At 36.8% G+C, this 12,789-nt stretch overlaps 1 protein-coding gene across 1 annotated transcript in view; it reads right to left on the reverse strand.

Annotated features, from left to right (window-relative positions):
• Positions 1-12,789, reverse strand: part of ERBIN (erbb2 interacting protein) — a 118,758-nt gene that overhangs the window by 36,665 nt on the left and 69,304 nt on the right. The window contains 7 exon segments of the mRNA XM_042449456.1: positions 536-605; positions 3,012-3,127; positions 6,162-6,291; positions 6,943-7,015; positions 9,210-9,354; positions 10,863-10,937; positions 11,483-11,546. Of these exon segments, the coding sequence (XP_042305390.1) occupies positions 536-605; positions 3,012-3,127; positions 6,162-6,291; positions 6,943-7,015; positions 9,210-9,354; positions 10,863-10,937; positions 11,483-11,546 (673 nt within the window).

Below are 12,789 nucleotides of genomic sequence, written 5' to 3' on the forward strand. Positions count from 1 at the left end.
AAGGTGGGGGCCCACTGTAATAATAAAAGAGGTGAAATGCTGCTAGCCATCTTATGAATAGATTTCCTTTATATATAAAGACTTCCATTTTTACCACTGTTAGTGGCAAAGGAATGAGTACAATACATTAACTATCCTTAGCCTTTGCAAGGCTTTGCATTATGGCTACCAAGATCATCATATTTTCTACCCAGACATGAGTACATTTAATGACACAGAACTTCTGCAAACATTATTAGGAAATACAATACAAAAAAGCCTGTGGATACTCCAAATTAGGGTTGATAGCCCTTCACAGAATATTAACAGTACTCTCTTCAGCACATAAAATGCTATCTGTTTTCTCTTGGATCACCAGATGTACAGAGAATGCATTCAGTTTAATGGGCAGATGGGAAAATACCCAATTCAGAAGCAAGTATTACATTTGATTATGACATGATTTTAAAATATAACTGCTTTTAAAACTGATACTTTCAAATATGCTCTGTTCTGAAAAGATTGTAAAAATTCTAATCACATTAAAAACACTTACCTGATTATCTGATAGCCACATGGCAGTCAGCTGTTGCAGCTTTGTAAAGCTATATGGCAAATACTTCAATCTGTGGGGAAAAAGTAAGGCAAGAGTTGAGTTCAAAACAAATGACTAGTCAGATAGAGAGGTTTTCTTTCTGGCAACATAATAATAATCAGAGAGCAGTAAACTTTTCTACATACTCAGGAATTTTAAGAACTGAAGCCCTGTTTACCTTAACAATAGTTTGTTTGTTTATTTGTTTGTTAACTGCCCTCTTTTTTTTCCAGTTTCTTAGAATAAGCTTTAATGGAATAATCCTGTGAACATTTAACTGGAATTACAGTCAGCCCTCCACATTCACTGGTTCAATATTTGTGGATTCAGTTATTTGTGAGTTTGCCACCACCTGGCCACAGCCCCCCCCTGAAGCTAGAGGTCGCCACATATATATTCAGTCTTTAGTCCTCAGTAGAGGGTTGATGGTAGAGGTAATGATGGCTGGCACTTCCCCTTCCCAAAGACTGAGTGTGTTCTGTGCACATTCATATAACAGACTTCAACACCAAACAGGGTTGGTGGCAACAAGGACGATCGCTGGTGTTCCTCCCTCCCACCCAATGTCCAAGGCTCTTCTGTGCACATTCACACAGCAGCCTCCAGTTTTAGGACAGTGTTGGTGGTGGCAAATGTATTAGCAGTTTTTACACTTTTGTGGAAGTCATACACCCCTAACCCCCCCCCCCCCATGAATGTGGAAGACCAACTGCATTTATAATTCAGTTTCATTTTTAAAATTTCACAGCAGAAGAAAACTGTAACACTAAATCAAAGTGAGATTAACCTCTTTAGCTATCAAACACTAGGCACAAAATGCACTCTGTGGGTTGTGGAGTACTTTTTGACCCCAGTCAAAATTCCAACCAACTACAGGTTAGGATCAGGGTCTAAGATATACCTCATCCTCCACTCACAAGACAAGAAGGGGACAATATAATGATACCCATAGCATGCTTCTTTTGCTGATCAGTATCTTAATTCATTGCAAAATGGTATGGGATTTTACAAAAATTGTTTAGTAATAATACATTACACTAGCTGGGATAAAAAATGCCTCAATAGCAAAAAGCAAATATTGCTGAAATATTTTTTTACCCCAACAACTGTTACAATTTTTCAGGTGACAATGCTGAAGAATACCTACACTGTAGGTAGAAGTCTGTTACAGCTGAGAAGATCTGAAAAGTAACTTTATGTGTGCCCTATGTAGTTTTTATTTTAATTCTTCTTCTTTTAGCAATAGCTGGGCCAAACTGTTTTTGAAATTTTCCCCAGTTTCAAAAGCAGTTTGCCATGCAGCATAGGAACTGATTATTAAACCCCAAACCCCCTTAGACACACAAAACTAGTTACAAGGTTTTTTGGACCTTATCCTATAGCTGTTATTGAAGCACACAAGAGCACGCATGCGCGCGCGCACACACACACACACACAACCCCTCGGATATTTCAGTATACAGTGGTGCCTCGGGTTACGAAATTAATTCGTTCCGCCGCCGCTTTCGTAACCCGAAAAGCATTCGCAAGCCGAAATGCCATAGGCGCTAATGGGGAAAAGCCGCGATTTCGTGCGAAAAAGCGCCGAAAAGCACCAAAAAATTTTTCGTAACCCAAAATAACCTTCGTAACCCGGAACAATTATTTTCAATGGATTTTTTTCGTAACCCGGAAATTTCGTAACGTGGGTATTTCGTATCCCGGGGTACCACTGTATCTTTATATAATCACTCATAACCCCTTTTTCCAATATGAGTATGCCTTATGTTGCCTAATTTAAGTATATTTATTAGAAAGGATAAAAATGTCACCTATTGCAAACAAAAGCCATATGCATGCAGCAACCCATGGAATAACCACACAATCTACTCAGTAGCTTTCTCTCTTTAGATAGATGTGTCATATAACCAATGCCAGCACAGCAAATAGCTTAAAATGTTTCAAACAAAATACTCAGCACCATATTCTATAGGGGACTGAAACTAGTCACACTAATCATGCTGTAAGGGGGGGGGGGGATATTTCTGTAGCCAACACTTCCCCTCTTCTGCCAACACAACTACAGCTTCTGTTAACCTCAAACTCATATGCAACCCAAACATTAGATTCCTCTTGGCTCATTCCTATACAAACAACTGTCTCTCTTCTGTGCTTAAATTCTTTTCCTCTCAAATTCTGTCCATGCTCATCAGTCACGGTAGCTGAATCTACGTAAACACTGACTTCCTTCTCCACAAGAAGGAAGTACCAAATTAAGAGCCTGTGGGAAAAAACACACATATATTTACTTATCCCACTCTCATCCAACCCCACCATTTTATCCATATAATAGCTTTGTGCCTAAAATTGAGCTGAGAGACTGTGACCAGCCTAAAATCACTCAGTGCAGCTTCCCTATCCATAATGGCCCAAATACAAAAGAAAGCAAGTCACAAACCTATTGTCACTTAGATTGATGACTTTCAATTTCTGCATATCACCCATTTCTTCTGGGAGGAACTCCAGCTTATTAGAATGTAAAAACAAAACAGTGACATGTTTCCAGTTTCCAATCTGAAAAATAAATAAGCATACATTTTAGTAGCTCGGAGCACTAACTATTCAATATTTCTGATCATGAATCTACAGTTTTGAAAAATGTGAAAACACACAATACAGATATTTAAAGATAAAGTTATCTTTGTCTCACCAGGATTCACCTTATTCTGGTCATGAAATGAAGGAGTCATGAAAGGTGATGATATGAGTGGGGAAAGTGAAAACAGACTTTCACTCCCAATATAATTGGAGGATGGAGATATTCTACTTCACAGGGAAAATACAGTGGGCCCATTCCTTATTTTGGGGGGGGGGGGGTTTCCACGTATGCTTGTACCCCATTGAAAACAATGGGGTGCGTGTTCAAGGCACACATGCCATGTTTTATTGACTTGTGGCTTCAGTGTTTCTAATCTATAGGCCATTGCTTTGTTTTCCACATTTGTTGACAGATTTCAGTCAGAATTAGGATGGATTCTTCCTCTATAGGCTCAAGCAGCTCTTCTGGTATGCCAGCTTTACTTGGTGATTTGTTTCTCCTAAGTGCTCTGAATACATCTTTCACTTTAATTTTTTAAAATAAGGAGTTTGCCTTCATATGGGTCTTTGAATGTATCTGCCATCTTTTTATCTCTTTTATATAGTTCTTCTGCATATTGAAGTGGTCAATAATTTAATTATAGTTTTCTTTTTTAAAAAGTTTAAAGCCTAAAACAGGGATATTTGGGAGGGCAATTTGGGAGCTAAAAAACCCCAAGAGTGTCTGGAGTGAGCTTTGAAAGACTCTCTGAGGACCTTTGACTAGGCTACATTTTCTTATTTTTGTCCATCCTTGTATTAAAATCAAATTTGTATGCTAGATGCAGGAGGCAGAGCCACAGGCTTATACATTCACTTTGTAGCCCCAGAACCCTAAAAATCTGCTGTGGCAGGTTAAAGACCAAGTCTGTAGTCAGAAATGTTCATTTTTATGTGGTCTAGTTCTAAAGATGTGACCTTAAGCAAAAGGTAGGTGAAAAATAATATTTGTAGATATATTATTAAATCACTCCACACACTCCACCAGGAAATAAATATAAATACAAATGACAGCAGAGCAAGCACAGTCTTGTGTGATTAGTGGTGTGATCAACAGTCAGTCCTCTTCTGTTCTGGGAGGAGAAGTTAAATGGGCCCCATTGTGGATACAGACATGTGGCAGACTCTCTGAACAGCATGGAAAATGATGCTGTGGAACTTCCGGGAAACATGGGGTGTATCCATATCCTCCCCCATTTCCCTGGGTGTAGAAGTAAAGGAATTTAACACCACTAACTGCCATGACTGTATCCCACAGATTCCTGGAATGTTAGTACTACTTCAGAGCTTTCTGACAGACCAGGCTGAATACCTCACCACACTACAAATCCCAAGATTCTTTAGAACAGAGTCGTGTGGTTAAAATGGTGTCAAACTGCTTTAATTCTGCACTCAAAGAAATGGAGGATGGTGTTCGATGTTCTCTCTCTAAAAAAGAATTTCCACTGGGTTCCCAGTTCCTTTGTGACTGAAAGGAGCCCTTTTCAGAGCAAAGTCAGGAAATATTATACCTACCTATAGCTGCTTGTAGACTCAATTTTATATTGGCCTGTTACAGACTGCCAAAATAAAGCTGCTTTGGGTCTCTTTGGAAGTGTGCTGTTTAAATGATGCATGCATCCTAAGAATCCAGAAGCTGCACCAAAGCTACACTCCAGTACTTAGGAATGGAGTGTGGCTTTGGCGCAACCTCTGGACTCTTAGGACCCATGCATCATTTAAATAGCATACCTCCAAAGAGACCCGAAGCAGCTTTATTTTGGCAGTCTGTAACAGGCCATTGATTCATAAATCCATAGTTTAAAAAAAGACACCGAAAGACTATTTATTTTAAAAAGTGAACTTGAAGATGCTTCAGAATCACAAGCCAGGTCCAGTTAGAAGTCCCACTGAGATTTAATCCCACATAACTGGATATTGAAATATATGGTTAGCATTTACAATTAAAGGTAAAGGTATTCCCTGTTGACAAGGTTGTCAAGTCGTGTCTGACCACAGAGGGTGGTGCTCATCTCCGTTACTAAGTCGAAGAGCCAGTGCTGTCAGAGACTACTCTGTGATCATGTGGCCAGCATGTTTGCACAGAATGCTGTTTACCTTCCCACCAAAGTGGTACTTATTTATCTACTTGCATTTCAATGCTTTCAAACTGCTAGGCATGGCAGAAGTTGGGACTAGTGACATGACTAGTGCTCACCCCATCATGCAGCACCTGGGCCTCGAATTGCCAACCTGCTGATCTTGCAATCAACAGAGTCAGTGTCTTAACCACTTGAGCCACTGCATCCCGCATTTACAGTTAGCACTGATAAAATCAAGTGATCTAACTAGCCTTCAAATCAATACAACTGAAAAAGTATAAAGAAGAATCCCAGTACCACATAGCCAAAATAAGGAGGGGCCTGCCTGCATAGATCTCACTCCATACCATCCCAGCTCAGAACACCAACATCTTGACAATGTAGGCCTTTGAATACCAACATCCTGATCTATGCATAACATCATTAAAAAAAATTCTCCTATATGATAAAGAAGCCAGTGGAACTTCAAATTATACATTTTGTGCATTTTGGTAGTCCCAACAAAGGTATCACTCTTTTGTGGATTTTGGACATACTTGAACATAAGAATTGCTGTACTAGATCAGATCAAGCGCTACTTAGTTCAGCCTTCTGTTCACAGAATGGTCAACACGATAAATGAAAAACAGGACACAAGAACAAGAGCTCTTTCTCATTCATGGGTCCAAGCAACTGGTGCTCTTATTTTTCAGCAGCCTGTGTTGTAGTGTGTATTCTGGCTGATTGAAACAGAAGACTGACTTCTGCCTCAAAGGTCTACATCTTATGGATGACTGTGAGCTTACTTCAGGAGTATTTTTTCCCCCAACTCAGCCTCCGTTATGAGATTTCAAATGTTGGCTTCCAATCATATGAAATGAGGAGAGAAAACAAGATGAGTGAAAGCATACCTCTGGTGGCAACTGTGCTAAGAAGTTATGATCCGCAGCAAAAGTCCTTATATTGGAGAGCTGCCCAATAGATGAAGGCAAAGCTTCAATCTCATTGAAACTACAGTCCAATTCTTCAACTGATGTTAACCTGAAAAAGTTGAAAAAGATACAAAATCTTATTTTATTTAAATCATTTAAAAGTCAACTATCAATAATGCAAATGTAATCAACCTATATGTAATCTAAATGCAATGTAAACATTAAGCTGTGAATTGTGAATAACTTTCTAGCTCATATTCACTTCTAGACCAAACTTCATTATCTGAGCTTCTGCGGCACATCCAGAATCCTTTTATCCCAATAGATATACTGGAATATGACTAACAAATAATAGCTGGAATCTTGTTGCGACACTATGCTATTATAAAATAGGGATACAAGTACCTGCACCTCTCAAAGATTGTGGAACTGGATTCAAAGTGCAGTTCAACACTTCACAAGCACAAACATCTCATTTTTGTCCTGGTGGATGGGGAGCAAATAACTGCACAAGGCCATGGCTGCCACAATACAATTTGTTATGCAACTGTGGAATCCAGCATAATTATATTAGTGTATATTTATGCTAAATGTATAGGACTGTGGCCAAAAATAATTTGAGCATAGTTCTATATAGTTTTAGCATAGCATAAAAGTATCTGGTACTGGTTGTGTCTGTATGAACCTTCAAGTCGTCTGTTGGCTTATGATGACCCCACGGATTTAATAGTTTTTTGTTTATTAATTAAGAAACACCTACCCTCCTATGGAATCTGGCAAATACATGAGCTGATTTTCATCAATTTTAAGAATTGCTAATTTCTTTAGACAACCTGTTATAAAAGAAACACATTATTAAATACCTGTAGTATTTCAATGAAAACAGACACTAAATCTAATGGTAGTCCTGCCTCAAAATATAATTGAAATTAATTTCAATAGAATTGAAAATGAACCCAGAGAATTGGAAAAAATACTAACACAAGGAGAAAAACATATGATAATGAGAATCTATAAGCTGCTTTTAGATATAGAGTTAAAAGAAGAAACAATCAAGGAAAATATGATAAAGTGGATGCAAAACATAGGACAACAAATTCCATTAAAAAGTGGGGAAGAAGCCTGGAAACACAATCTAAAATTCACCAAATGCGAAAACATCAAAGAAAATTATTATTATTATTATTATTATTATTATTATTATTAAGGAGCCCTGGTGGCGCAGTGGTTAAATGCCTGTACTGCAGCCATTCACTCAAGACCACAAGGTTGCGAGTTCAAGACCAGCAAAAGGGCCCAAGCTCGACTCAGGCTTGCATCCTTCCGAGGTCGCTAAAATGAGTACCCAGACTGTTGGGGGCAAATTAGCTTACTTGCTAATTAGCTTACTTGCTGTTCACCGCTATGATCTTTGGAATAGCGGTATATAAATAAAACATATTATTATTATTATTATTATTATTATTATTATAAGCTGTTTTATAGACGGTACATCACACCATGGAGACTTGCAAAGATTCAGAATAAGAGCAAGAACAACCGTTGGTAATGCGAAGCACCCTGTATCATATGTGGTGGCATTGCAAAAAAGCCGGAAAAATTTGGAAAGAAATTCATAAAAATATATCAGACACATTACAAAAGAAATTCAAGATGAGCACAGAATTATTTATATTAAATATAATAGACGAATTAAAAGACAAATTCAATTATGAGCAAAAAAACGTTTTATTATATATGATAATGGCATCATGCATAATTTATGCGTAATATTAGCGGGGGAGGATGTCCCCTCAATTGAAGATTGGAAAATGAAAATAAATTATTTAGCAATAATGGACAAACTGATGATGCTCATCAATGGGAAAACAACACAACAATATAAAAAGAAATGGGAAAAAATGACTATATTTTGGAGTTCCAATGATTTAACAAAATGATTATTAGTGTAAAAAGGAATGTAAGATAATATAATCAGTTGATTTGTGGCTGGAACAATTTGGTTTATATGTTAGATTTAAAAAATGAAATAAAAATATGAATGCAGAAAAAAAAATCATTGACATGAATGTGACTTGTTAGACATAACGAAGGTCCAAAACATGCTGCAAAAATAATTGAGTTTGAAACCGCTTTCACTGGCCTGGCTCAGTGCTAGGGAATTCTGAGAACTGTAGTTCTGTGAGACAGCCTTCTCTATCAGAGAGCTCTGGTGTCACAATAAACTACAATTCCCAGGATTTGCTAGCACTGAGCCAGGATAATTAAAGCAGTCCCAAATTGGATTAATTCTGCTGTGTTTTGGACCTCAGTCAAGTGCATTGATTTCAATTAGTCTAAGCAGGACTAACACTGGATTTACTTCATTAGTTGCATATGCAAAGGCATAAACAGGATACAATTTATTGCCCCTACCATCCCACATAACAAAGAAAGGTAGACAAAAGCATTTCCCCCCTTAAGTCTAAATATGTCAATGATTCATGTTGTGTCCCACGCTGGACTTGTGGGATAAGGCCCTCACAAAAGCAGACACCACCAATGACTGGCTCTTTTAGTCTAACCCTCAGAGGGAGGAGCCAGTGTCTTTTAAAGGAGAGCAAAAACTATGTCCAAGAAATGCTTACATTTTTCTGCTATTTTGCAGAACCATCTTAGTGTGGAAAAGCATCAGTGCAAGCAGTTTATGATAAAATCAAGCCAGTCTTTATTGCAGAACATAGGTACTGCCTTACAATGTATTACAGATGTTCAAACACATTCATTTTTTTTTATAATTCTGCATCATACATTATCATTACTTTAAAAGAAGTCAGTAAGTCATGTTTTTTATCATGATAAACACATCTGATACTCCATCAGGCACCTTAAACTGGGTGTCCCTTGTCACTCTTTGACATTGTAACCACTGAACTAGTAATGTTTTACTAGTGGAAATGCATTTTTGAAACTGATTTTATGTTTGGCCTACAGGGTGATAAGAAAGTTACTATGTTTTGTGTAGCATTTATAGTTAACAATACAAACCAATAGACTCTGGCAGTTGCTGAAGCGAATTACTAGATAACAGCAGGTCTTGTAAACTTTCACATCCTGAAATGCCTTCTTCAAGAGTTTCAATGTTGTTTTTGGAAACATCCAAGTAAGTCAAATGCTTCAAACTGCCCATAAACTGAAAGTACAGAAACAAGGATAGAACAGAAAGTTGTATTCAAGTATTAATATATACTATTCAACAGATTATGAAACATTAACTGTAGCATAATTCTGTATGACATATACTCTTAAAATTTCCATCCTTGATTTCTAGTAATAAAACAGAGTGCATATTTTATTATTATGTGATAAAACTGAAAACTGAGAAACCTGGCTTTGATATTTGTTTCTAAGATACTGCTTAAAAATTCAACTTAAAAATATGAACTTTCCTAAAATGAATTAGGGCCTGTTACAGACTGCCAAAATAAAGCTGCTTCGGGTCTCTTTGGAAGTATGCTATTTAAATGATGCATGGGTCCTAAGAGTCCGGAGGTCACGCCAAAGCTACACTCGATTCCTAAGCACTGGAGTGCAGCTTTGGTGCAGCTTCCGGATTCTTAGGATGCACTTATCATTTAAACAGCATACCTCCAAAGAGACCCAAAGCAGCTTTATTTTGGCAGTCTGTAACAGGCCTATGTTAGTAATTGTATGTATATTACAACAGAATAAAGGGTTAAATTTGGGATATAGGTGATTGCATTCAAGTTACAAGAAATGCTGAATCATTCTGTAGCTGCTATAAAAAGAGTGTGCCTGAAACTAACATGGTGGCAGTGTGGAAGGGATGTGAAGGTATGCTGGAGTTTATGTTTATGTTACTGTAAAGACTTTGAGGAAATTATGCAGGAGGGAAGGTTAATACCTGACTGCTCAGTAAACAATACTCATCTTCAAATCCGGTGTCAGGACTCTGTTTGTAGACATGGCTTTGAGGGTGAATCCGCTGAACAAACCCTAACAAATTATGCCTCCATATAGAGCACAGACACTGCAACATTACTACTAATGAGGTTCACAATATTTCCTTAGTGCTCATATTTGACTAAACTAAATCAAGTGCTGCACTAGCACCAATGCTGAGACTCTCTCCCTCTCCAGGGAGAAGGAAAACCTGCTACAGAAAGGGTTCCTAACCTCACAAAGCAGGTTTTGGGGGATTTAAGGGATTGCATGGGGGGAGGGGGGGGTTGCAAGAATCTGATTCTGATTCCAGTAGCAGAGATGGCTTCCATCAGTAGTATCCCACAGGATCCTGCTTATTAAAGTCCGAATTGTACTGTATCTTCATTCACATAATAATAAATAATAAAAAAAATATTTCTATCCTGCTTTTTGCCAGGCAATCAAAGTGTCTTACAACAGGTTAAAATACATCCATATATACATAATGCCCCCCCTTACATAAAACATTCATCAGCAAGTTTTGGAATGTTGAACACTTGAAACAACAGATACATTCCTAAGTGTAAGAAGAAATCATTGTTACAAATGCTTCAAGAAATGCAATCATATTCAAAATCATAAATGAAAACATACTGCTCCATACAATTATATATTCAGCTGCCATTTAAACAATTGTCTTGGTCTTAGTATTAAGCAAACAAAATACAATGTATTTAAACAATTAAATATACATACCCCTGGAATAACAGTTAATCTGTTACCATCCATCCAAAATTCTTTTAACCCACTTAACTGTTCAAGTACTTCAGGCTATTAAAAGCAAGACACAAAAATAGTAAACTGTTAATCTTAAAAATGTATTTATCCTGGTTAATTTATTTTTCTATATATTACACAGTTGCCTACTTAGCTACATAACTAGCCAAATTTTTCTATATACTTTAAATATTCATTTTAGGTTTACTGTATTACAACCATCAGGAAAACTGGAATGTGCATTCTTTCAAAGCACGTTTTATTGCATAGGCACATGTAAAATAATGCTCTTTGCATAACTTCAAGTATTTATTTGCCCATGTGACGTAAGCTGATATGGCACTGAATAAGAATACTGTTTGTTTATAGCATAAAAGCATATGAAAATACTTTGTGTGCCACACAAATGCCACACATATAGGAAATGAAATCTGAATAAAGCAGTAAGCTTTAAAAATAGATTCCTTAAAGCATTAAGATACAAACAACAGTTGCTCTGTGAGATAGCAGCTAAGCTGATTTTTATATCTGACATTGATTAAAAATAGATTTAAGGATAAGAGGTTTTAGGAAAGCTGTGTTACTTAGCTAGAACGCACCACTTCTGTGAATTCATTACTTCCTAGGTCCAGTCTCTCCAGCTGAGTCAGTCTGTTCATGGTTCTACAGAGGGAAAGGATTAATAAGGAATTAGGTTTAAGGAAAATACCATTTAAATCCCATCTTCTTGTGTTGACACTAATGTATCTTTTTAACCACCATTAGTTAGGGCAGTTCTGTAAAACAGACATACTCACTAGGGTTAGATTTGCATACAATGTAAAACAGTCATACATCACTTATCCTACAGCTCACATTAGACAAAGAGGTGGAATTCAGCATTCTCTAGTTCAATTAAAAGCAGACTCTTCTTTCAGCTTATTCAGAGAACTATTCTCACCACCATCTTAAACTTCATCCTGTCCTAATGTCGGATGAATTATTCATTTTTTACTAGTATTTTCATTTGTATTCAACTTTCTCTGTACTAATCATACATAACCATTCACCTCACTTCACTGTGAATGGGGGGGGGGGACAGTTTATTCCTGCCCTCTCTTCCCTCTCACCTAACCACTTATAAGATCATTATGCTTAATGGCCACAAGCATAAAATTAGATACTCTGTCCTTTGAAAATCCAAATATATTAGGCCCAAATAATAGATAATATGCCTGCGATCTGAGAAATAAAGTCTGTTAGTAGAAAGTGACAGCTCAGTTATTATAGTCAAACCTTGTCTTACATTGTCATCACATGCCCACCCCCAAACCTAAGCCAGAAGTATTACCTTTCCCTATAGTCAACCGTAGTGAATTTTATAATCAACTGAATTTCAATGCTAAATTTTAGTAAAAACAAGTGGATCCATTGCAAGAGGATTAAATAAGAAATTGTAGTGGATGCAATAAGACTGCAATAAGAGGTCAAAATATAATACAATATATCCTGGAAAGGATACATGCATGTATATCTTTATCTTTTAAAAAAGAAGGAGGAGGTTTTATGCACAACAGTCCCTGCTAATATCCAATTAGGCTATTTTTCAACTAGTTTTGTTTCAAATGCTTGCAATGGAGTAAAAATTTATAATTCTGATTAATTTATAATTCTGTTTTCTAACACAATTATAAACTCTAAAATGATTAATTTATAATTCTGTTTTCTACCACAATTATAAAGTAAATAATTGGGAAGCATTCAACATCTTTTCACTTTTAATTCTGATTATATTTAAGATATGAGCCTATCTTATGCAGGTTGAAAATGTAGTGAAAAGGTTGTGAGTTGGAGCTAAACTTGAATTTCCATTCACAAGTGGAAGGTTCATCAAGAATGGAAGGAACAAAAGGCAGCTTTCAGGAAT

The sequence above is a fragment of the Sceloporus undulatus genome, chromosome 2, assembly GCF_019175285.1.
Source record: "Sceloporus undulatus isolate JIND9_A2432 ecotype Alabama chromosome 2, SceUnd_v1.1, whole genome shotgun sequence".
NCBI classification, from domain to species: Eukaryota; Metazoa; Chordata; class Lepidosauria; order Squamata; family Phrynosomatidae; genus Sceloporus; species Sceloporus undulatus.